The 26,246-nt window shown below is 38.7% G+C and overlaps 2 protein-coding genes across 4 annotated transcripts; one reads left to right on the top strand and one right to left on the bottom strand.

The window, feature by feature from the left end:
* Positions 1–1,908: 1,908 nt before the first annotated feature.
* LOC114560327 (transcription intermediary factor 1-alpha) lies at positions 1,909–12,067 on the bottom strand. Of its 2 annotated transcripts, XM_028585623.1 has the most exons (18): positions 11,399–12,067; positions 11,030–11,148; positions 10,577–10,724; positions 9,713–9,845; positions 9,253–9,369; positions 8,877–8,991; positions 8,529–8,675; positions 8,223–8,337; positions 7,416–7,792; positions 5,443–5,577; positions 5,252–5,357; positions 5,103–5,160; positions 4,725–4,857; positions 3,926–4,275; positions 3,572–3,707; positions 3,026–3,064; positions 2,342–2,497; positions 1,909–2,233 (listed from the first exon to the last, which is right to left on the bottom strand). In XM_028585623.1, the coding sequence occupies exons 1-18, from the start codon at positions 11,673–11,675 to the stop codon at positions 1,994–1,996; spliced, it is 2,901 nt and encodes a 966-aa protein (XP_028441424.1). In that variant the 5' UTR covers positions 11,676–12,067; the 3' UTR covers positions 1,909–1,993. The 2 variants fall into 2 exon arrangements, with proteins under 2 accessions (XP_028441424.1, XP_028441426.1); XM_028585625.1 differs by lacking the exon at positions 3,026–3,064.
* Positions 12,068–12,126: 59 nt separating this feature from the next.
* LOC114560328 (3-oxo-5-beta-steroid 4-dehydrogenase) lies at positions 12,127–18,721 on the top strand. 2 transcript variants are annotated; one of them, XM_028585626.1, is made up of 10 exons: positions 12,127–12,311; positions 14,720–14,857; positions 15,090–15,257; positions 15,345–15,461; positions 16,028–16,105; positions 16,847–16,969; positions 17,425–17,534; positions 18,020–18,185; positions 18,342–18,424; positions 18,590–18,721. In XM_028585626.1, exons 2-10 carry the CDS (start codon positions 14,765–14,767, stop codon positions 18,630–18,632), a joined length of 981 nt encoding a protein of 326 aa, XP_028441427.1. In that variant the 5' UTR covers positions 12,127–12,311; positions 14,720–14,764; the 3' UTR covers positions 18,633–18,721. The 2 variants fall into 2 exon arrangements, with proteins under 2 accessions (XP_028441427.1, XP_028441428.1); XM_028585627.1 differs by lacking the exon at positions 12,127–12,311 and adding an exon at positions 14,047–14,116.
* Positions 18,722–26,246: the final 7,525 nt, after the last annotated feature.

The following is a 26,246-nucleotide window of genomic DNA, read 5'->3' as shown; positions in this document are numbered from 1 at the left end:
ATCATATTTTATTGAAACCTGTAAACACCTAAAAGTTGATTTGCATGCAAGTAGGTTTATGGCTAAATGTTCTGGCTCTTGGATATTATAATAAAACTGTTCACAATGGTGAGTGTGTGGAAGAAATGTTACAGAGTCAGTTCAGTTCAGTTTATTTTCTGTCCCAAAAGGGCAATTTGTATGCAGCAGGAAGACATCACATGACGAATATACAACACAAAACGATGAACACAAATAAAAACAGCAGCTTCAGCCTGAGTTAAAGAATAAAAAGTTGCATTGGAGTGATAAGGAAAGTAAAAAACAGAACTACAAGAACTCAAAACAATAAATAATAATAATAAAGATAAAATAAATAAAGGGGTCATTAATATATACAAGAGCTATCACCTCCTCTTAGTTGAGTTGAGTGCCTGAATGGAAAGAGGAATAAAAGAGTTTTTGTATCTCTGATTCTCACATAACATTTGCACTGTGCTCACCCTTTCACAATATAATCCAAAAACCTTTTTATTTCTTTATTTTTTAAATAAACATAAATAAATGCACATAATATTTCCCTTTACAACATTAGATCTGTAGTTCTGCACTATAAAAGCCTGACAAATTACACCAGGCTGAACTATTGTGTAATGATGTGTGACAATAACATCTTAAACAGTCTTGGGTTCATTCAAGCAGCTTTGACTCCTTTGATGTTTTCATTTTACAGGCCTGGAGGGGCTCCATAACACATCTTATTCCCCATAAAATAGACCACAGACATCAAAGCTGAGGATTAACATCCTTCCTCTGATCACTTCTATATTTACACATGGAGAAATAAACAGGAAAAACGCACCAGACCTGGCCACATTAGCTCAGTGTTGATGGATGTATCTACTGTGAGCAGACTTGACAACTTGAATTGACAACTTAAAAGGTACTCAAAGCAATGTCACCAGTTTTTTAGGCTACAACATTTTTTGTCACATACAGCAAACATCTCCTCACTATCCGCGAGCTGCCGGTCCCCTAAACACACTGTAAAAAAGCGCGGTCTCTGTAGACAGCCTAGGGTCCACACACGCCAACAATTTAAGTGGTCCAACCTGGACCATGCCAACATACACAAACCGTGTTCCTGTGTTCAGCCAATAACAGATAAGAAGGATTTGAGGGGGGGTGCGCTGAAGAACAGAAGGGAGGGAACGGGATGAGGAGGAGGGAGGAGCGAGCTAGTCTTCGTTTTGTTTGAAAATACTCTGAACGTCAACAAGAAGTAACGTCACCCAACATCGCTTGGAGCACCTTTAACCAAAACAAAAGACTGCTCACCCTAATAGCTGGTCAGCTTTACGCTCTAAACACCTGCATGTGTTGCATGTATGCACTTTTAGCATAAGTCAGATTCAGAGTAAATGCAACAGCTGTAATGCGGCTTAGTCCAGAAAATAGAACTGATTTGGTGCCCTGTATCATAGTTGTTTGCTTGCAGTATAATTTAATAATTTACCACTCAAAACATTTTAGGTGACCTGAGGGTGATTGTGTATTTTAAATGTCTGTAATAAAGTGGAACACACCACATATTACCTGGTGCTGGCAGTGTTGTCGAATATCTTAACAAATTAAAGTGCCCATATTATGCTCATTTCAGGTTCATAATTGTATTTTGAGGGACATGTAAGTAGTTCTTTTGTAGATTATGGTGAACTAGTGTGTGTTGTGCTAGCAGTGTTTTGCCATTGAGAACCAGCTAGCATGCTAGCATTCTATGGTTAGCCACCTCGTCTCGACTACTGATGTAGAAAGCCCTGCAGATTGTGAACAGCTCACCCGGAGACTGAAGGCAGAACACATTCAGAAACCCGTATCTCACTTAAAACAGCATGGATGTTTTTTTCCCCCAAGTTTGTATGTGTGTGGAAGCACCAGAGACACAAAACAACACCCCAAATCCCAGAAAAAGTGTTTTTTTCATAATATGGGCACTTTAAGAAGATGTGTGCTTTCATGCTACTCCCTCTCCACTGGGACAGCTTGGGGTGTCCTGGGAGTCTGAATATGTGCGCTGGCGCTTTGCATGCTGGAATATATTGTCAAGAGATGAGAGTTGAGAGTCAGGAGGGGCAGTAGGTATCATCTCCAGTTTGATTTCTGGAAAGGTCTGGTCAGGGAAGATGACCCTCAGGTGCTCTTCAAACAGCTCTTTAAGTTTCCCGGCTGCCATGGCGACCTCTGCGTCAGCCTGCTGCGCAAGTAGAAGCAAGGATGAGGACAAAGCATTTTATTACCAGGTGTTAAGCACTGAATAATGCTGAAAAAAATGGCTTTTTGAAAACAATTATTTCTATAATACCTCACTGAGGACTGCACGATTGCCAAAGATGAGCCTGATGTCTGCTACAAACTCTGCAGGGCTTTGGTAGCACAGACTCTGCTTGGCTTCCAGTCGTTTTCTCACAGCGGAAAGATCCATTGGTCCTTTTATAGTCAGCCTGTTATTAGCACGTACCTACAGTATTTAGAAAGGGAGAGATAATAATACAATAAAACTTCATGGGAAGATGTTGACGTAAAATCATGATTAATATCTCATATATACAAAGTATTACATGTCAGCATAGTGCACAAGAGGTCAAGTATTTGTATCCCATTTTGTTACATGAAGGTTTAAAATAACCAGAGGTATTTCAAGCCAAAAATGTGCACTGCAGTTCCTGCTAAGTCTTAAATACACACAAATACAGTGTTGTATGTACTGTAATGTACAGTGTATAATTGTTAAAGGTAATCCACTGCAATAGCAAACAGTACAAACTCTGTGTCATCAAGACAAATCCCTTTATACTTACAGTACCTGACTGAATTGCTCTGCTTCTGATTCATAATGTCCCTGTATTTACTGAGAAATACTGCTTATTACACATCATTAAAATTACAGTTACAGTAACTCCATGTGACATTAATCCTGTGAACCTTTCGCCAGCCAAACTTTTAGACTCACCGAGGGGGATACAGACCCTTGAAAGTCTGAACTCACCTCGCTGCAAAACAAGTGCAGCAGCAGCCTCTCACACTTCTGCAGCGGTACAAAAAGACAATTGACTTAATACAACTGATAATCAAATACAGTTCTCCAATCCAAAGTCTATTGCATCTGCTTACTTTATCATTTGAACCTGACACAAGTTCCATATTGGTGAGGTTTGCCTCTCAGAACCGAAAATCTGACAATGATCTGCTTTGTGTCAGCCCAAATACTGCTCACTACAAAAAACTGCATTAAGCAACATATTGCTTTTAAAATACATTGCTTCACACACAATTGTGTTAAAAAAAACAACCCAAATTTAGATTTTCTATCATTCTTAAATGTTATTCTTGTACTACATAATATAGTTATAAGAAATATGACTGTGTTTACAGTGGATACAACTACAGAGGTACAGGGGGTACAGAGGTAAGGTGAGGGGTTTACTATCCAAAATATTATTTTCCTAGTACTATTTACTATAATTTTGTAATCTTTATTGTAACAAAATCACTGTAATTAAAAAAAAAAAAAAAAAAAAAAAAAAGTACTGACTTGTTTGTCCAAAGGGGGAAATCCTCCTTCAGAATCTGGCTCCTTTTTTACTGATTTGGTTTCAGGTTTGCTTTCAAAGTCATACTCCATCTCAGGCACTAACAGGTCACGGCAGAAAGAGCAAAACCATTCCCCGCTGAAAAGAAACAGCCCAGAGACTCAATACAAAAACCAGTAAGCAGAAAAATAAATTAACAAGTGCGTAATGCTGCTCTTATTTAAAAACCTCACACCAAAATGTGAAAACAACTTGTTTCCTTGATTCTAGTATAAACATGAAAATCAAAAGAAACAGGAGTTATGGGGTTTTCATCTGAAACCATAAATTGATTTATTTCCCCTGTCGTAGCTTGCCTGGGAGATGTGAGGAGAGTTGGAACATGGCACGAAAGGTGAAAAAGCTTGGCACACTTATGGCAGCACAGCAGCTCTCCCCCAGTCTGACATGCAGCACACAAGCCTTCATTAGAGCCTTTCAGCGGAGCTTGGTGCTGGTCTACCTGCGGTTCTCCCAGGGAACGGATGTGATTTGGAGCTTTAGTCTCACTGTGGACCCATGGACTGCTTGAGGGTTGTAAAGGGCTATGGGGTTTGTCGTCGGTGCTTTGAAGAGGAGTCGGGACTTTGTTCCCCTCGTCTTGGCCACTGATTTGGGGTTGGTCACCTGTGCTGTCAGGGAGGCTTGCTCTTTGGTTGGCTTGTACCTGAAATCCACAAAAAAAAAAACAGCTCCAGTATATAACCAATATGTAGTAAGTGGACTCAACTTTACTCTAGAGTAATTGGCATAGTTGTGCCTGCAGGATTATTACTGACTTTGGCTTTTACCTTCAAATAAAGAGGTTTAGAAAATCTAGCTGTTGGCTTGTTTACAACCTGTCTCACTGCTTATGTTTCTTTCCTCGTCTTACTTCATTGTAGCAATAGTCTCTGTGTTTTCACATCTCAATATTACTGTGGTTATGGCCAAAACTTCAAAAATATGTCCAAATTGTAATAAACTGCAAATGTCTTTTAAATTCAAACTCTGTATTAGTTATTAAAACATCTTGCTACAGTAACAAGCTTTGCAGCTTTGCATCTCCCAAAATTCAAGTCAACAGTTTATATGGTAGAGTCATTGGACTGCACTAATAACCTACTGTCTCCTTACATAGCTACTGTCATCATCAGGCTCATCTTTAATAACAATGATGGGCGCTGGTGACGATCTTCGTCTTTTCTTGACAGCTGAGCCCACTGCTCCACTAGCCTGGTGTGTTTCTGGCGGTTTCCAGGTGAAAGTCCTTGGGAGCAAAGCATCAACCAATTAGAATAAAGCCAAATTCACTGGAGAGACCAATGGCACAAAAAGAGTGGGATCATATTAAAGCAGCACTGTTCAGAGCTACACAACATTCAGAGGGACAGCATCTGTGCTTTTGTGAGTGTGTGTGTGTGTGTGTGTGTGTGTGTGTGTGTGTGTGTGTGTGTGTGTGTGTGTGTGTGTGAGTGTATGTGTGTGTGTGCATAAGTGCAGCTGTTTCCTTACCCTGTTTTCTCCTCCTGGGATACAGCAACGTACCCTAGAGAATTCTGCTGTCCTTGTCCTTGAGAGAGAAATAAAAATCAGTTTTCCTTTATCACGAATACAGCAATACATATAGTCTTCAAACATACAAATGGCACAGACATACAGACCATTTCTATGGAGCAAAGAAGGTGGTAGGCTCTGGGGATAGTTTGGTTTCAGCATATATATCGGACAACCGGAATCTTTCCTCCTATTCAGATATGTAGGCTCAATCTAAACACAACATTGCATGTTGTTTACTTAATTGCAAATATAATGTGCACAAATGTACTTTACATAAATGGATGGGGTCACTTGCCGTCTGTCCTGATTGAGGTGAATTGACGCCACCCTTGATGGCCAGTGGTGTCGTATGGGTGTACAGAGGTGAAGAGGAAAATACGTCCATAGGTTTGGGTTGGTAGCTGGAGCTGCTTCCCATTCCCCTCAGAGGCTACAAGAGGGAGAAACAGAAAGATGGGTAGAAATGCTGCAGTCATTTTCATCCTGTATTCCTGTCATGCCATGTGATGATAGAGTTGGAGATGAAACATTGCGCTTTCATTACTCTGTTGCTGGCTGCGTGGGTCGACACCACGTGGCAATAACCAGAACAGAGAGGACTAAACTCATAACACACTGAGACTTATTATTGTTCAATATTAGCTTTAACCTTTCAGGTGAAGCTTCTCCTCCTACAAAATGTCAATACATGTCGATAACATCTGCTCAATCCACACCTAAACTGAGTTTTTGTATGTTAAAGTCATGGAAATTGAATGTTATAAAGAAATACTTAAGATTTCAAAGGACGTTTTCAGTTGCTGTAATACTAAACACTCTTTAGAGAATGCAGCAGTCACTGTTTTTGCAAAAATCTTCCAGGTTTGATTTTAATTTATTTCACAACAGTATTAAAATCAACTTGCCTCATCATGTCAGCTTTTCTATTTATCAACGCTATGAGCAGGTTAAATTGGGATTTGTTATGTGAGGGGGACTCTGTGGTTTGAGATGTATATCATTTTGTAAAAGCAAAACATTGTTTAAGCAGAATATCATAGCAATTAACATTCTGTTTATTGTTCTCCCTGCCTTGCCATCCAGCTATAACTCTCTGCCATCTGTGCTGTCTGACTGACTGTTCTTTCCGTTTTATGGTGGGTGGCAGGTGGTGGTAGGTTTGAGTCCCGGACAGCCCCGGCCAAATTTAACCCCTGGCTATAAAGTCATTTTTCAAATGAATCTCCACTTACAGCTGCACTAAAACATAACAATAAAGTAGCTCTTGACAAAAATGAAAGCAGTTTTTATTACTACATTTTTAAATTATAGACTTTTCAGTTATTCTTAAATATCTTTAAGGTGATTGTACCATAGTGACGTATAAAGAAAAATAACAGCGACAGTACCCGGAACACAATCTACAAACCTACTGCAGTATGACTACAGCCTGCTTTGAAAAATAGTCAGCAGTATCATTAAAGGGATACGCCACCGTTTGTTGAAATAGGGCTTATCACAGTCTCCCCTAGCTGTAGATAGGTGGGCTAACGCATTTTTTGTGCATGCATCGTTTTAGTCCGGTGCAACACCGGCAGCACCGACGCTAGTTAGCTTAGTGTAGTGAATGAAATCCTATGTTGCCGGTTAGCATGTTGTGAGTAAAAGTGAGCCAACAAAAGACAAAAAAAAAATTGATTACTTGCACTGAGACAAAAAATGTGTTGGCCCACTTATCTACAGCCAGGGTAGACCGTGATAAGCCCTATTTCAACAAACGGTGGAGTATTCCTTTAAGTATACAGTAAAACATGCAAAATTACTGGTATATTTCTATACTACGGATAACATTTGAGAGTTCATTATGCAGCCATAACAGCTTGTTCACATCAGTATCACACAATTCATGTGTGCACTTCACACGCCAGTATTGTCCTGTGAATGAGCCTATACTTCAGAGCTGGAACCTAAACACCCTGTGAACTAGACTAAACAACTTCGACGACGAGATGTTATCAACCCTTTCTTATGGAATCTTGGGTCCGTCCTCTGTCACATGTTGGCTCCTGTTGCACTGCAGATTTAGCTGTTTTGTATTAGGATTTTGAGTCATAAGTTCTTCCAAGACTAAAACCCATCTTGACAAGGAAAGACATGAATTAGCCAGGATGTGAAGGCTGTCAGCTCTATTTAGGACAATGCCGTCCACTGTCGGTGCTTGTTAAGAGGGCTTGTCAGTCAAACGAACACGAGCGATACATGCACACTAACACAGAAATGCACACCAACCTGGGGCGTAAACCCAGTTCTCGGTAAGCTGCTAGTTGGGCTGATGTGTTTGGGAGGAGGCACCATAAACCTGTGGCCTAGTTGGGGAAGCATACTGTTGGAGGGAGAGCCTCCTAGCAGGAGCCCTGGGACGGTTCGCTGTAGTCGGACACTCTGGTACCATGTCCAAGGTGGAGGAGGTGGTTGGGGCTGCCAGCTGGCCTGTGGGTTTAGCTTGTCCACCTGCCTCTGGAGCTGAGCCAGAGTATTGTGGGGTGCTCCCAGGGCAAAGCTGTAGGGTGAGCCTGAGGGGCCCTGCTCGGCGTGCGAGAGCTGATGAGGGATATCCTGAAAACCACCCAGCTGGTGGCCTGGGACACTCTCCACCACTAAAGAGCCTGAGGGAACATACACACAGAGACAGGATGTGCATACCAAGTAGGGATACGGAATACACAGTAGGTTACAGACAAAACTTCTGCAGAGAACTGTGGGAAAGAGAAAGTGTGGGCAGTAATGCAGTAGAAAGTTTGGGAAAGTGTTGTAAAGAAATATTGAAAAATGCCCCTCACGCATTCCTAGAGCCCCATGTGATGTTGTGATGTTAACCCTAACCCAGAGATATTTAATTTACAGTAATCAGTAACAAACAAAAGCAAATTCTCACTATGAACCAAGAAAACATCTTCTGGTGCGCTGTCTAGGCACACAGCACGTGTAATGTTCACTATTCCATGTTGATGTTGTCCAAGTAAAATACAAGTAAAAACAGTTTCAAGACTAAAAGAAATCCATTCTCTGTATCAGAAATATTTGTTCATGTCTTACCCAGATCAACATTTGAAGCCCAATAAGAGGATTGACTCTGGAAGCGTATAGTGCTCTGTGGTATAAACGAGGTACTACATTTTGCCCGCAGGAGGTTTCCAATCTGAAACAGAATCTGCAACAGATGGGATGTCATTAATAATTTTTAAAGGAGGAATTGTGTGTGTTACAAAAGGCATATGCTCCCACTTCATCACATCCAAGACACAACCATGCATCTAACTGGCTTTCAAAGCTGAGCTGAGTTTCAAGTTGAAAAAACAAGACTATGATGTGATAGTGAATGAATGATCAGACAAGCCATACCAAACGTTTACAGTATAAGAGGGCCGTGCCCCCATTCCTGGCTATGGCCCATTTGGTGAAGTTGATGACATGATCCAGGTGTCTGGACAGATAGCCGATGTCCTCGTGCTGTTTTCGCAGGACACTCTCATGATCCTTTGTTACAGCCTGGAAAACATGAATAAGTAATCATCTGCAGTGTTCAAACAGCTTGAGGGAATGCACTCTGGGCCTCGGGGTAAGACAGTCAACTTAGTTTGCATGCAAGTAATGTTCTTCTGGAAACAACACCACAGCAAGCTACAGGTCTAGAGCATGCAACTAATAAATAGCATTGTTTTGTAATATATTCAAAAGCGTTTGTCTTACCTCAAGCTGATTAACTAGCATCTTGCCCTTTTTGTTAATCTCGAGAATCAAACTGCAGATGGATTTCTTTATTTCATTATGTACAGACTTACGGTTCTGATCAACCTGAAGAAGTCTGAAAAGCATACATTACAACTATCAACAGGTATTCAAATTTGACAAATGATATGCAAAATCAATCACATTTTGGAAACATCTCATCATTACTGCCATGCTTTTATCTTTAAACAGGTTTTATTGTTCATGAGATTTGGAGGCCATTGTGAATGTAAAAATGTAAACAGTTCTATAAACTATGAGTGCGTTCAGCCTTTGGGATGGATACACTTTGCGTACTTGACATGTGCAATCATGTGGTGTGGGGAAATATACACACCCATTGTTTATGGAGTTTGATATGTCTTCAATCAGTTTCTTTTTCTCCTGCAGCTGATGGGTCATGCTCTCCATGTGCTGTTTGTGGTTTTTATAAGCATCTTCAAGGAACTGGTAACTACTCCAGAAGGAATAAAAGAACAACAATGTAATTGCAAATGCAATTTCCAAAATAAACATTCTCAACTGGGTGATACGGATGGAAGGATGTACAGCAGCACTCCTAAAACTAACAGGGGTTGAGTAAAACTTCTGCAGAGTGCACAATATTAGTATGGTTTTAGCATCAAAATGTATATCAATATATGGCTTTTTTTATGCAAACTCAAATGTCAGATAGTAAATGCATGTTAATCACATTAAACGGCACTAATGTCAAACCAAACTGAAATGTATACATAGGTGTATGAAGCTTTATATAACATAATTATATTATGTTATATTGTAAATTATGACTGTACTTGTGGTCCTTATGCTTGACTAGTTGGCAGTCACGACAGGTTAGCAGGTCACAGGTCTCACAGAACAGTTTCAGTGGCTCTTGTTTGTGGATGTCACAGAACATCGGCCTCTGAGTAGACATACCGTGGACCTCTGAAAAAAACAATCATGTGGCCCTTCAGTCTGGGTAATTGGCAAGTCAAACATTTGACATCCTTTATAATAAGCATTTGACCTTTGCTTCTTTTCAAAGTGCACATTTAAATCTTTTAATTGAATTTGAATTCTGCTGCACTTAATGAGCAATGTCTTTCATTACTTAACCGAGGTTTAAATTGCTACCAGTTTCACAAAATTGCTTTCAAATGGGGTTCAATGATCGCTTGCTGTGTAAAATGTATAATTATCATTTGGGCCATTAAATACTCTGGCAGATAAGCTCAAAGTTTATTTCAAACAATATTAGCATTAGTCAAGAGTGTCAGAATGTAAAATATTGCTGTAATACCAAGTGCCAATGTTTCACAGGTGATTTCATGTTTGACATTGTATGTCAGATCATGTTATATGGACTACCCTATAAAAGAAACGACATTTGATTTTGATGCATTAACCCCATTGAATTATTTCTATTTTTGTTTTTTATATAAAGAGAGGGGTATGACATGCAACAAAAGTCCAAAGGCCAGAGTCAAACCCGGGACATTAAGGCTATATGGCATGCGCTATAACCACTAGGCTACCAAGGCCCTCCTGTTATAAGATCTATACTGAACCCAGAGGAAAGTGTGACATCAACAATAGCTTTCTATTGTCATGGAAACACCATAAGTACACGTATTTCATGGAAGAAAACAACAAGATAAGGACACTGGTTAGAATACCTTTTGATACTTCTGCCTTCTGTCTGATGGCGTGGTCTTTGGTAAATTTGACTCTTTGGTGGGCCTCCACACATGTGGCACAGAGGTACTCAACACAGTCCACACAAAACCCAGCAGCTTCAGTGCTGTCATCACAGGTCATACAGAGCTACAGGTAGATGAGACAAGCATCAGAGGCCGATACATTTTAGGTGGGCAGGTAACAAGGTGTGGGAGAGATGCTGGGCATTGTTTGATCAAGCAAATTAAATTAGATTAACTGGCAAAAAGGATGTCAGAGTGGACAAAAGACATATCCAAGTAATTGATACACCTCAAGTATAGGCTACCTCCATTTTTTCAGTTCAGCCCTCAAGGCACATGCCATTGCTTATCATGTAGGAATAGTATAACCATGACCATACAAACCAGTTACAAGGCTGCCCCCGTATGGTAAAGCATTGTGTCACTGACCTGGACCTGCCTCTCCACTGTGCTGCTGGGAGCCTCGACTGAGTCCTTCACAAAGGCGTTTTCCATCACATCTACCTCCATACACTCCTGCCTGCACACCGGACAGCGGATCACATTCACTGGAACCAAACAGGATCACACACGTTGGTCTAAATCAGTCAAATTGGAAATGGATGTGCTTTTTGATAAAATAACTGACACATGGCAACAAAATATGTATCAGTCAAAAGGCAGTCCATGTGTGTAAAAAATGTATGCACTTAAACACACCAGCCTTACAGAGCCACAATGAATTGTCACGTCCTTGCATGCAGGGAAAGTGATGCCCTAATTGATCCATGATCATTATTTGTAAACAAACTGACTCACGTGGTTTGGTCGCGCTGTCAACCTGGGAGTTTGGTGGCTCTGCCATGGCCAAATTCCTCGAGGGCGAAGGCAAACATTTCTTGCAAAAAGAGTGCAAACACGGCAGAAGTTTGGGCTCTCGACTGTGAAAGTTTAGATGGCAAACGGGGCAAGTGTCCAGGTAATTTTGTCCGGTTGTATCGGACTTTCCCTCTTGCACTTGCTTGCTCTCAGCTTCGTTCTCAACGACAACGGCAGCAGCATCCCTCCTCTCCTGTGTTTCTGTGTGTCCATCCATTTTTGCTGCACTTTTAGCCTTTAAGTTTACCTCTCTGTGTATACGATATGCACCCACACAGGTGAGCAGACCAGACCAGGCTCAAGAGTCATTTTCCTCCTAGACTTCGCGAAAAGACTAAGAGCATATTCTCACAACTGCATGTTCCTTCTCACTCGCCAGTTTTTTTTTTTTAAACACAGCGATGTTGATATATAAATTAATTCTGCTGATATGTTACCTTTTCGTAAAACGACAATATATCGACTGGAGCACAAACCTGTAGCACGAAAGATAAAAAATGGTTACAATACCTCCGCGTAGGGGTGTAGTGGCGCAGATGTTGTGAGATAGGATGTGTTGCTCAAACTGCACCGCACGCGCTCGTTGCGGCACGAGAGGGGCGGGGTTAAACAGTGCGCGTTCTAATAAGGGTGATGGAGAACAAGCGCCACCGGTTCAAAGGCTGATGTCTGTTACTCTGCAAGTTAGTCCGTTACTAGACCAGTAGGGGAGAGTTGGGTGATTTGTGCCAGGGGGGAAGTAGAGCCACCCCTTGTTTTTGGAAAACCATAGAATAAATTGGTCATGTGACCACATCATTTTGAAAAGCCATCCATTGCATTGTACTCATCCTCCAAAGAAGGGAGACACATGGTATGAGAAGTAAGCACATTTTAGCTCAAAAAACAGTTTTCTTTCCAGGCTACACAATGAGTTAGCATGATGTTAGCTCTTAACTGCTGGATCATGCTAGTTTTTCAAACTTGTGGGTCTGGGGTGATTTGTGCCAAAGGGCCTGGGTTAAGTTGTGCCAGTGATGAAGGAGTCATCCCTAGAGGTGATGTGCTCAAGAAACTACCCACACCCCAAAAACTTGGTGGTACAGTCAGAAGGGAGCAGAAGTTTATATTCCCCTGCAACATGGACAAGTGGGATGTTAAGTAGTAGGCCAGATCCAGACCACCTAGACCTACATACTCACAGGGGATAATCTGGAGAAGTGATGAGATGGGCATGCCTCATCAGTGTTTGATTTAGGCCTACTTGCCATTTGTTTAATTTAGCTAACACTGATTTCAGTTTTGTTATTAAAGAGAAGTTTTATTAAGTTTTCAAGTGGCCTAAGTCACAATAGGATGTTTAGAAATTAGCCTAGTCACTTTATTCTTATATGTTACATAATTAACAGACAGCATTCTATGTATGTAAACAGGCATCTATTGCCAAAGCCTTTTTTGCCTGAAATGATTCACAAATATCACATATTGTGTATTTAAGTTTTTTTGTGTTTTCCCAAACTACAAAATATGACTTATTCCAACAGTTTAATAGGGTGACAATATCTAAATAAACCTTAAATGAGTAATTTTGGATTGCATTTGTCTTGCTTTCATATAGCATTACAGTTCATAACATTAAAATGTTCTGTTTTACTTCAGAAATCACTGGCGCAATTTACCCCAACGTATTCCCCCAACGGCACAACTTACCCCGCAGGGCAACTAACCCACTAGACCACTTTTTTCCCTAAAGCTATATTTCTGAAACATTATTTCAGATCCAAAGTTATTGTTCTCAGGGATGCACCACATCCTGAAATATATGTACATCCTTAAGTTGAAGGCATTACTGTCATGGCTTCACTTTAAAGTCACTTTGAGTAAAAACTGGCACAACTCACCCCACTTTCCCCTAAAGTTTTTTTTTTTTTAAATAAATATTATTACTGTACTTAATAAGACAGGTAGCACTGCGTTACACGTCTTCATTGCGTTACATTGGGCACTTCTGTCTGACCTAAAAACTGAATGCGTAGTAGAGATCAGGCGTCACCACTACTAAAACATTTGGCCTACTGTATGTGCTCATAAAATAATCAATGTAAAAATGTTCAATTCTCCATTAATCTTAAAAATGACTGACTTTTAGGCTATCTCAGCCTTTATGCCTGAAGGTGCGTAAATTATATTACTGCGTAAACTGAACAAAATTTTTCCAGAAGTGTCTCCTTTATGTGACAAATGTCAAATCATAGATGCCAGCCTGTCTCATTGCTATGTTATGTGTCCAAAATTACAAAGTTTCTGGAATAAGATTTTCCAGGTTTTTTCAGATGCACTGGGCATACATTTTGAACCAGATCCTATTTTAATTATACTTGGAGTTTCTGAGGAGTTTTTGAGACTTACACTGGTGCAACAACATTTTATTTCATATGGTTTAATTTCTGCTAAAAAAAAACTTATTCTTTTGTTTTGGAAGAAAAAGGAAGTTCCAACTCTTAAACTGTGGCTGACAGAGTTGACTGGTACACTACATTTAGAAAGAATTATGTATGCTCTAAAAGACAAGATTTTGTTATTTGAAAAAACGTGGTCCCCTTTTATTTCTTTTTTGCAAGCTAGTGATTAATCTGTACGCCTTCATTACCTCCCTTTACCACTGGATAGCACTTTTGGGTGGGTTTGGAGATTGAGAGAGAGATGTATTTTTGTTAAGTTGTCAGTTTTATGTTTGCAAAAAAAGTGTAGTTGCAAATGATCGTCTGCTGGAATACCAAATAAAAACATTTCAAACACAAATTATATTACTGTAAAAATCATCTTTAATCAAATTCCATATTACACATGTATTGGCATTGTAATGGCATTGCACAATTTACCACCCAACGCTATGATTGATGAGGTTAATCATTAGTTTGTTTATAAAAGCATGCATAAGTTAAATTATTTTGGCACTGCTTTTAAATTCTGTATATTTGAACTATAGCTATAATAACAGTGCGCCTGCTTAGTTGTTATATAACTCAGCATGCTGAAAAGCTGGACAATATTTACATAAGAAGAGGGTGGTTCAGCTTTCTGGTGGAATATGACTTGATCAATTCTCTCATTTGAGGGAAACACTGTTTAAAACCTGTCAAACAGCACAATGTGCCACAAGTCCAGCATAGTCAGGGTTTGACTTATCTGCACTTAGGCACTTATCTGCAAATGCTCTCAGTAAGAAGCCACTAACACAAGTTAAGTCAGGGTTCAATGTTCATGGTCTTTCATTAATAGTAGGCAGGCTGGAGAGCACTTCAGTGTCTCCACTACTTTACACACATGAATCTGACAGCAGAAAGCCACAGTATCCCTCTCAGTGACGGGAACCATATTCCACTGCTGGGATTGGGCACCTATGGGGACCCTCGAACGGTGAGAAGAATATCATCTGTGTGTTTCTAGATTTGTATGTGAGCTAGGCTTGTGATCGCTCCGTAATGTAGGAGTGCCGCTGTTTATAACTTGCAATGATTGATAAACATTAACAGCAAAATGTGAACACGCATTGATTATTCAAACAGGAATGCATATTACCACAAACTACAGCACGACGCAATCTTCACCAGGTCAAATAATATTTCCATTTTCTGTGGATTTACGATAGACACCCAAAGGCAAAGCACTTGAGTGTGTCAAGCTGGCCATAGATGTGGGTTACAGGCACTTTGATGGGGCATTGGTGTATTTCAATGAGCACGAAGTGGGTCAAGCCATTAGAGAGAAGATTGCCGATGGAACCGTTCAAAGAAAGGACATCTTTTACTGCGGAAAGGTAATAAGTTCTGTCATATGTCATGTATTTTATTCATCTTTATTTAATTTGAATGCTTTCTAATTAGTTCTGTGTTATCTTTCTCAGCTCTGGAATACATTTCATCCACCAGAGTTGGTGAGACCAACCTTGGAGAGGACTCTGAAAGCCTTACAACTAGACTATGTGGATCTCTACATCATTGAGCTTCCTATGGCCTTCAAGGTTTCTATATAGTGCACAAATAGATTGCAGTTCACTTATCAGCCAGCCATTTCTCTGAACATTGCCCTTAGATATGTATGTCCCACTGGCAGTGTTTAGTTTGGATAGTACTATTATTATTGATCTACCCTATTAAATAGGATAGTTTGAAGTAAGATACTTCCATTTTTCCAACTTCCAACACATTTGCATGACTGTTCACAAACTAACAGACAGTTATGAAAATGTTTTTGTTATGCACTAGATAAGATACCAAAACAATTTTATGAAACAGTTATACGTATGCATGGTAGTTGCATAACCCATGTGTAAAACGTCCCTCATGTTTAGTTTTAGGTTTCAGAAAAGATCAGACAGCTAGGTTTATCATTGTTTAAGATTGGGCAACTACTGTGTTTAAAGTTGACATAAATCATAGTCAGATATTTGTATGATAAGTTTTGAAATTAACCTAAACAGTCAAGTTGAGCCAACTATACCTTCACTTTGTAGAGTATTTGTACAGTTTATACATAACCAGATCACGCAGTGTTAACACAAATTATTGAATTGTGCTTAAATTCTAGCCTGGAAATGAGTTCTATCCAAAAGACAAAGATGGAAAATACATCTACCACCACACAGACCTGTGTGCAACATGGGAGGTGAGTTCTGTTGAGTTCCCAATGGATGGTCTTGCTTTTTCATGACGTCGCTCTTCTCTTCCTTGTTGTTTGTAATGTATGGATATGGTACATTTTGTTTTCTCACTTAACATATTTATAATATTTTTTTTTAAAATTCACTTTTGCTTCTTGTTTATACAACTGTAACTTAGAAACATGAAGTATGTAAAAAAAATAACATTTATACACTTTGTTAGTTAGTTGGTTTATACTATTAATAATAAACAATCAATACTACCAATAACTGGTAGTTTGTAGTTGGTGGTTCTGTGTCACTGTTTAGACACAGACTCAACAAACTGAATATGATATGCCTTCATAGCAGTAAGATTAATTGCATGGATCTTGTTTTGGATTGCTTTACATATAACTTGAAGTTTCTAATAACATGACAATGAACATGTTAATTGAGGTGTGCCACATACATTTGGTTGCTCCTTCTCCTACTTAAAGGATCTGACACCTTCAAATATGACAGTGTAACATTAAAACAATGAATCAAGAGAAACCACGTCTTCATACTTAGAGGTCGATGCCAGAACATTCTCTGCTGCAGCATCAGGAACTGTCAAGGACAGTGTCATAAACAGCCAAGCTCTGTTCAAAGCTCTGTTTTTTCCTCTTCACTGTGCTTCTATATTTTTCTCCAATCTCTCAGTAAGTCTGTAAAGATAATCACTAACAGTCTTTGAGAGGATGTAAATCTTTTCTTCTCAATAGGCTTTAGAGGCTTGCAAAGACGCAGGGCTGGTTAAATCTCTGGGAGTCTCCAACTTCAACCGCAGACAGCTGGAGCTGCTGCTGAACAAACCCGGCCTCAAACACAAGCCTGTGTCCAACCAGGTGACCTCAACATGTCTCTTTAGACCCCCACTGACAACAGAGAGAGCATAGTGTATGTCGTACTAGTATATGATAGCAGTATTATAGGAAATCAACAAGAAGTATTGCTTAGCTTCTCATACTTACATAGGGCTAAGTTTTCTTGCTAACATTCCCACATTGGAACACGTTTTAGTAGATGGTGCAGTATAGCTGTGTACTTAGCTGTGTATTTAGGGTTGCCTAAATAGTCTTTTTTATACTCAACATACTTAGATGACACTCCTTGTCACAAAGTAGTATAAAAGACTGTCTCAAAAGCGATGTTTCTTTAGCTTTAATTGTATTGAAAGGAGTGGATCTTTCCTCTCCATTTCTAAATGTATTCTGGCTAGTAAGACCACAGCGCACTGATGTGATGTCAGACCACTTTGGTTTTCTTTTAAATTATTTATTTTCCTCTCACTTACCTGTAGGTTGAATGCCATCCATATTTCACACAACCCAAGCTTCTGGAGTTCTGTCGTCAGAATGACATTGTGATTGTTGGCTACTGCCCAATTGGCTCCTCCAGAGATGCATCCTGGTATGTAGGTTTAAAGTGATATGCACTTTTAATTTAACTGACTTTTAACTGACAGCCGATGTGTTGTTCCCTCTGGTATTGTATACATGGAAGGGTGAAAAAACTCATTTTTTAGACATCACAAAACACTGAAATCTAAAATCTCTAGGGGAAACTGCTGATGTATTCGGCTTAAAGATTAGAACTGAATTGTTCAATAACAAAATGTAACTGCAAAGTCAATAGACTATAAATCTGCAATGAAAGTAACACATAACCACATAACCCTTGTCATGGAAAGAACCTAACCTAGATCATTATCATTTGGCAATGTCCAAAATCAAATAATAAAAAAAGATATATCTTTGCAACATGTCAGCCTCCTATATGACACTGCAATCATATTATTGTTACCAAACTCTCAACTCTTAGGATGCTAAACATAAAAATGTTGATAAAAGTCTGTTTCCTGACATCATTTGTATTTTCTTCTGTCTCTGGTTAAGGGTGAATGTGAAATGCCCTCCCCTGCTGGAGGACGAGCTGCTCTTATCCATTGGGAAAAAGTACAATAAGAGTACTGCCCAGGTGGCTCTGCGCTTCAACGCCCAGAGAGGAGTTGTCGTGATCCCCAAGAGCTTCAGTCCAGAGAGGATCAAACACAACTTCCAGGTGGGTTTACCAAAATGCTTTGTATCATACTATAGTAAATAAGTCTGCATTGTAATAGTGTTTAATTCAAGTTATGGTGCCACAATTAATTTCATACAGTATACATAAGTTAATTTCAGTCATTTTAGTTAAAAAAAAAATCATATTTTCTTCCAGATATTTGATTTTTCACTCACTGAGGAAGAAATGAAAGCCATCGAAGCACTGAACAAAAATATTCGCTTTGTAGAGCTGCTGATGTAAGTATAGGCTTTGATAGGAAAATATGTAATTAATTGTAGTGTACATTATGCATTGTGTTGTTTCTATTGTCTAATGCAAGAACATTTTTATAAAAGACTAATACGTCCTAATCATCATGCTCAGAAATAATAACATAACACTTTTTTGTTGTTTCAACACAGGTGGAGTGACCATCCAGAATATCCATTTCATGATGAATATTAATATTATGCCCAAGCACCAATACATTTTACACTGGTACATTTTCACGTGGAACACTAGAGGGCTCTAGCTCACAGTAAATGAATAGCACAAATAAGTGAATGCCTTTAACACGCAGTTCAAATGATAAAGTTGTTTCATGTGAGATTAACAATATTTAAAGAGATTAAATTGTTACTTACAACTGATTTGAAATCAACTACTGCTATAAATAAAGTTTGGTTTGAAAATAAGCCCCTTTGAATTGAATGTGGCAAAATCCTATTTACATAAATACACGCAGATAGTTACTTCTCTGGTTTGCTGAAGTATCCGTCCAGGTTTGTTTTTACAAAAATTTTCAGATACTGATCTGCTACTAAAGGTCCCGGGATCACTATCTATTTCAGTTTGAAGACCAGGGTAAAAATCAAAGTTGACCAAAGTCCTGTACTTTATTTACTTTTAAGATAAGGCTAAAAAAAAGAGCAGCATTCTAGCAAACAACACAGATCTACAACAGGTAGTTATGTAAGTCCAAGAGCCAAAAATATCAGTATGTGGGACGTAAAGGTTTCAGTTGTATGAGATCACAAAAATAAAGAATATCTGTAGTTTAGTGGCGTAAAGTAGTTACGACGGGGCCCCAGTGCTCGCTATTATGACGCGCCCTAGTGCACGCTTGTTACTGCCACTTTTATGTTTGAACGGCATGACTGCTCGCTTGGCTTGCAGATGTGCTTAGCTTGTCAGTCTTGGCATATTTTGGGTATAAACTAGCATATATCATCTTGTCACATTATCAAATAGAGAATTGACATTGGACAATATCAACAAACATGTTACTCAGCAATTACCATTGCTAATTTGTAGGCTATAAAACAAAAATACCAAAGAAAATTAGAAATTATTCATTTAATTTAATAGTTTTTGTATATAGTTTTTAAGATTGCTACTGACTATTTTACCAAAAGAAATGAAAACCCTAAGCATCTCATTCCCAAGAATGCAAAGAACGGACTTGTGTTCTTGGTGAGAATGAACTTGCAAGGTCACGAGCACACAGAGCCAACAATCCAACCCCCTTATTAACTTTTAAACGAGCTCTGGAGAAATAAAAAGAAAACGAAAAATAAAACATATTGAGCTTTAATTGAATTTCTTTGTTTATGACCAATGATTGTTACAGAAGATGCTGAATGGTTAAGCTCCAAAACCCTTTAAACAATTTATTCTAACAGTTCATGGAGAAATAAGACAAACAAGATCATCAACGAGGGGAGACCGTTATATATATAAAACATTGCTTGACAACATTTACTAAAACCTCTTTTTCTCTCACAGCAACAAAACAGTGGAATCATAGCTCTACAAATATTAGTGTATTCATTTTAGTCAGTTTAAAGCTAATCATGCCTCTCTGGACGGATATGCACTGGAGTGTCCTACATGTGTCCTTATTAGTGATATGTGGAATTATCATTTTTATATTATAAGTGCACAGCATACATGCCCAGGGACAGATGGAAATTAGCATTGAAAATTATATTGGTGTCTCCCCTTACCACGTCATACAACATTTCTTCCACCTTAGACATTTGAGTGGAAGTATGTGCTGAAAGACATCTTTGTGCCAACGTACCAGAGGGGTGGGTGTTATTTATCCTATTAAAGCACTTTGAGTGTCTATGATTTAAAAAAAAAACTATATAAATATAATGAATTATTATTATTATTATTATTAATAATAATAAAGATCAATACATATTCACCTCAGACTGATGAAGTGTAGGTTTGAAAATTAAGATGACAATGAAATTCTCTAACTGGCCTGTATTGGGTTTTTCTTGGACACCCTGCAGTAAAAGATGGCATAAATTATACTAAATATAATAAAAGAAGTTAGGAATAAATGTAGAAGAACCATAACTAAATATATCAATTCGGTTGTTTGAAATCATTATTTACCATATTCATGACATCATAACATGACACCAGTGGTTATTGATTTCAAATCTTTTGAAGTGTTTGTCAGCCTTGCTATAGTGTGTCAGTATCATATTTGGATAACTACACATATTAGAACATATTTCATAGAAAAAAAAGTAAAGCAAAATACAATTGCAACTGAACCTTCTTTGCGTATAGTTATTAAATGTGGTTATTCTTGTGGAGCATGATTGAAACTATAACATGACAGCCAAATCTCGGTTGGTACTCACTTTTAAAAGCATTACATGGATGAGACAACAACTGGAAACTGCCCGTCAGACTTTGGTTAACTCTGTTAAGAGCTCTCTTTCTGTGTTGTTTGGCCAGACAGGGTAGCCTAATCAGACTGAATCTACCGTCACACTGGGGACACACTGTGTTCTTTGTGTACACACCTCTTACCTACTTTAACCATCACGGCCAATTTAATCCTTGGCTGTCTGTCAATGACAGACGTTTTCCACCACAAAATGAAAGGAAGTAGCAGTCAGCAACATTTTACAAATTTGGGTATTTTGTTATGTGGCTTAATTTCTGTTAAGATATGTTTAAAAAAAAAGATATCCCTTACTTGACAGGGCCCCTGTTGGAAAAGGTTTGAGTAAATATTTGCATATGCCCCAACTGATCATTTGATTTCGCAGGAACCTAAAAGTGGAGTAAAGAGTACTGTATAATTGTAATCTGGTCATCCATCCATCCAAATGCTGTAAAATGGACCCTTTAGAGAAGGCACACTACAATCTGAGCAGTGACCTTTGGCCATACAGTACAGTCATAGAACAGCAGGAAGCTGCAGAGAGAATGAAGAAGTACATTTCAGTAATGAACCCCCTTTTGTTGTTTTGTCTTCTTTTGTGCCCCATGGAGATTTGCAAGCGTGACAATGGCTCTGGATGAGCAGATTTGGAAGAAAGGAACACAAGCTGCACAAGTAGACTTTTGCTTTAAATGACAGGACCACTGAATAATAATAGTTGAAAGGATTTTTTTTTTTACCTGCTTTGTACCTATCATCGAGAATAGTTGTATTTTTTAATCAGAGCTGAACCAATATTTTTCTGTATACAGTATGTAAATTATTAGGGATTTTGTTTAGGCACATCCAGTGTCCCATACTTATCTTAAAGGACGTTTGACATTTTGGGAAAGAGAGTAATTGGCTTTCTTTCCTAGAGTTAGATGAAATGATTGATACTGAGAGCTGTATCAATCATCTCATCTAATTCTCTGCAAAAAAAGGGAATACGTTTATTTCCCAAAAAGTCTAACTATTAATTTAATGTAAAGACAATATACTATCAAATGGAATTAGATGTACTAGTGATGATGGGTTGCAACATCATGTAGTCTACTGTATGTGGCCAGAGCTACACACGCAATTGCAGAGAGATTTAAAATTTAACAAGTTACTGTAGGTGAGAACATGCACTAAAATAAAAGACTTTGTTGACTTACAGTATGTTTTATAGTTATTTTTGAACTGGCTAAACAGATTGGCCCGCCATACATTCAAAGTCTAAACTGCCACAAAACTAAAGTCAGGGAGACAGCTTCATTTTTATAGAAAGCCAATGTGTTCGTGTCTTGAATTATAATTTGATTTGAGGTGGGGGCTGGGGAGTTTACGGAAGATTTCAGACAGGAAAAGCAGAAGCGCATCACTCCCCCTGTCCCCACCTCCATAAAGACCCTCTGGATTGTGACCTTCTAACAAATGCCTTGAACCAGGCCACTATGGACCCCTGCTGTGGGAAAATGTTCTGAATGGGCTACTGGGTCTGTGGGGGGAATAAAGACTCTTTTCCGGGGGCTGAATTAAGGATGTTTTCGGAGCAGGGGCTTCATGAAGCAAGAATGATATTTTAATTACACTCAGTCAGAAAAGACCACTAAAATATTTAGGCTCTTATTTAAATCTCATGCACAATTTATTTAAAATGTACAGGGTTTATGGATGATGCATTCCTGTATCTTTAAATCTTTTTCAAACCAACCTTTAGACATATTTGAGATTATTGCACATCTCATAACCATACACATCTGTGCATGCCTTTGATATAAAATCTGAGTGGCCACCTAAAAGTGTGACCAGACTCTCCCCCATCCATGGTTGCTCTCTGAACAGAAAGGCCCTGGGAGAATGTGTGTGTCAAAAGGTTACGCAATCAGCCCACCATGCTGAAACAGCACAGACCTCTAGTGTGCTGTGGGGAGTGAGTGTGTGTGTTTGTGTGTGTGTGTGTGTGTGGAGTATCTGAATGGAATTGGATAAAGGGAGGGGGGTCTTCAGAGAGGGGCAACTCAGAGGGAAAATCTCACTGCGGGCTGCACCAAAGTTTTCAGTTCCTCAGATCTCCGCCCCTCCATGAATGTTATATGGTGAAACATAAAACAGCAGCAGGCCTGTATTTGGTTGCCCACTCTCTTCTTGAATCTGATATTGTACAACATTATGAAAGGTGAGTGCCTTTGATTATCAATAATGTGATTAGATTTCTTTTCCAATCAGATATGGATAATAAGTGAACTTATTGATATTTATTAGATATAATGAACATATCCATAGATATCTTAAATATGTATTTCATTGAATTCATTGGCCGTAGAGCTCAGTGAGGGCTGTTGTTTAAATGATTTCTGTCATACTTAGTTTCTTTGAGAAATAACCCACTGCTTGTTTTGTCCAGCTAATGAAAGGCCTCCAGTATTAAAACATTACTAACATGCTCCAGTGCAAAGACTGTGTGCAGTTCTGGGAATCAATACTTGGCTTTTATAACGTTGCTGTTATATTCACCAAATGTTTATGCAGCACAGTTCACTCCATGCTGAGAATCATGTTGTCCCATGCTGTTATCAGAAAAAAGACAAAATGGGACTAAATGTGCTGTTGATCTAAGACAAAAGTTGCTTGTATAAAATGTAATTCATCCTCAGTCATAAATAATTAATAAGCATGTGTGGCTTATTTTGCATTGTTTGTTTCACAGAGATAAATTGTCTATCAGAGAAAATGGCTTCTACGGAGCTTTATTGTTTGATCATGGATATTTTCTTGCAATTGAAAAGATCAATGCTCACCATTTCAGACATGTGACACTTAAAACATTATTTAGAAGGAAAATTAAGCAGATTATTGAACAAAGGTCCATGATTCAAACTAATAAATCATAGATTAAAACATGTATGCCATTTTTATTCACAGCTTATGCCATTGCTTTTCTATGTTTGTGTTTTTTTTCACCAACCAGATGTATTGATTCTAACATTCATGTAGATGTACATCAATTAGTTTTTAACATGTCATGCTGCGACTGTAAATCTTTATGGTGCAGGTAGATGTGCGACATTGAATTCTACCTACCTTATGTAACTAATCCAGTTATGCATTAGCCTGCAATAATCAACTGTAGGAGTGTCATCATCATTAGGAATATGTAACTATGGCAAGTGATTAGATGCCATTATTTCCCATCCTCAGGCTTGTGTGCCTACGTATATTTATGTTATGAATAAAGCTACCGTACCGTACTAATGTCTGATTGATCTATCAGCCGAGTTGCACTGTGGGTAATGTAGGCGCCAGGTTTTGACAAGGAAAAAGAATGCTTGAAATAAAAAAGACTGTTGCTGCATCCATTTTTATACAGTATATGTTCATAAAACTATCCAGTTTGCACCATGTCAGTCACACATTCATTCAATCATTCATCAGGTCAGTCTGTCAGTCACTTGCTCAGTCAGTCCACAGCTTTTCAGTGAGAGGTGAAGTTGGCACTGTTCCCTGGGATAAAGCTCCACTGTGCCTCAATGAGGTCATTCTCAATCTTGGCATATTTTCTCACAGTGTGCCTCTTCTCTGGCATTCTATAAGCATGTACGTATGAAATCTATTTCAGCCTGACTATGCTACTATAAATAATGCTAATATTTAGTCTCACCTATTAAAAGGACTGTGTTTGAAGTGAGGTATTTGGCTTGTGTGTTGAGCTTCCCGGCATCTTCAAAGAAACTGTGAAAAACTGAGGTAAACTGTGATCTGGCGGCAAGGCCAGTGAGGAATTCTCATTTGCCTGCACAGAGCGGTGGGGCTCCACAGCTTTTGTTGCACCAAGCCTTCATTCCCACCAAGTACCTTCTGAAAACAAGGGGCTCTATTTTTACCTCAGACCACAATTTGGCTCCAGTGCTAAAGATGTTGGCTCCTAAAACGGGTCCAACCTCAAACCCCATACACACAGCACACAGAGTCAAAGATGTGCTGCACCTCTGCCCTTTGCCAGGAAGATCACATTTCTAAAAGTGGCTTCACACAAGGCTTGGCTAAATTACATTTCCATCTCCTGTGTTGTTTTCAGAATTGAATCAAAAAAACAGAGAGCTTCATTGCTTCCATGAGACCAGGTCACACATCATGTTACGTGTTTGTTTGTGTGGATATGTGAAAGAAGAAAGGGAAGGAGGTTTGATGTCCACATGTAGTCTTGTAACTGAATTAGCTTGAGCAAGTCTCCTGCAGACTAATGAACAATTTGTTTGAATGTGGACTGCAACAACAATCATGATGTGCTTGAGAGAGGGAAAAGGGAAACAGAAGGACTGGTGAGAGGCCTGTTAATGCAACCTGACAGGAGTGAGCACAGTCAGTGAGTTGTCTGTTTCCTCCACAGAGAGACATTCTTTCAGCAGTACTGGCCCCTAAACAGGGTCTGGCCGAGAGCTTGACTAACTTCTAACACGGCCACGTTACATCAAGCTATTATTGATCTCATCCGATACAGAAAAAGTAGTGACATAAATCATAGCTCATGTAAACAAACATTGGAACATATTTGGAACATCACTTCCATAGTGGGAATTATTCTTGAGAACTAGCCAAGGTCCTGAAATTGCTCCCTCCAGTCTTCAGTACACTTAATCCTCAGATAGATCTCCTTTATACTTACCTGATAGGTCCAATTGTAGCCAAACTGGGAAGTCCCTTAAGGACTGTGGGGTGACATTTGAAAATGGTTCTGTTTTTCACTGGGAGCCAATAAGGTGATTTAGGTACTGGGGTAATATGTTTGGATATTAGTGCAGAAGACTGCATGCTGCATTATAAATTAGCCCGAGCCCTCTTAATGGATACAATTTTAGAACTACTGAGCAAGTGGTGCTAATTCAAATCATTTTGGATGTTTAAGTCTCTAAAAACATATACAACTACCATAGAAATTAGTTTCCAAACTTTGTAAAAACTTTTTTTTGTTTGACTAAAGAACTGTAAAAAGGGCAGGGAGGTAATTTAATATGTTATTGCATTGAGATTGTCACTTGCATTTAATCATATTGTGATGATATGGTCATACTTTTATCCTTTTACAAAATGTGTCAATATTTATAATTTGGATTTTTATTAAAACACTAACTAAAGTTCTTGTTTTACACATGTAAAGAGTTTTGATTAACACAATGCATAACAGTGATGACACTGAACTGTCATCAATTGGGATTTTGCTTACAATTGCCAATGAAACAACAACAAGATTTGCCTCTCAGGATGAATAAAATGATTATGTCTTTTGCTCCAATTCTTCTTTGTAATTTTAGTTTTTAGTAATATTTTTTTCTCCACTCTTACCCTTTGGGGGTACAGGGGAC

The sequence above is a fragment of the Perca flavescens genome, chromosome 8, assembly GCF_004354835.1.
Source record: "Perca flavescens isolate YP-PL-M2 chromosome 8, PFLA_1.0, whole genome shotgun sequence".
Taxonomy (NCBI): Eukaryota; Metazoa; Chordata; class Actinopteri; order Perciformes; family Percidae; genus Perca; species Perca flavescens.
The sequence above is the reverse complement of the archived record's forward strand: the minus strand, read 5'-3'. Positions and strand labels throughout refer to the sequence as shown.

What these genes read in the sequence shown, in the direction of transcription:
- LOC114560328 (XM_028585626.1), top strand. Translation starts at nt 14,765, where the DNA reads ATGAATCTGACAGCAGAAAGCCACAGTATCCCTCTCAGTGACGGGAAC. An exon ending in ACATCTTTTACTGCGGAAAG is followed by an intron (nt 15,258 to 15,344) that starts GTAATAAGTTCT and finishes TATCTTTCTCAG; the next exon opens with CTCTGGAATACATTTCATCC. An exon ending in ACCTGTGTGCAACATGGGAG is followed by an intron (nt 16,106 to 16,846) that starts GTGAGTTCTGTT and finishes TCTTCTCAATAG; the next exon opens with GCTTTAGAGGCTTGCAAAGA.
- LOC114560327 (XM_028585623.1), bottom strand. Translation starts at nt 11,675, where the DNA reads ATGGATGGACACACAGAAACACAGGAGAGGAGGGATGCTGCTGCCGTT. An exon ending in CAGTGGAGAGGCAGGTCCAG is followed by an intron (nt 10,725 to 11,029) that starts GTCAGTGACACA and finishes ATCTACCTGTAG; the next exon opens with CTCTGTATGACCTGTGATGA. An exon ending in GAAGGCAGAAGTATCAAAAG is followed by an intron (nt 9,846 to 10,576) that starts GTATTCTAACCA and finishes TGTTTTTTTCAG; the next exon opens with AGGTCCACGGTATGTCTACT.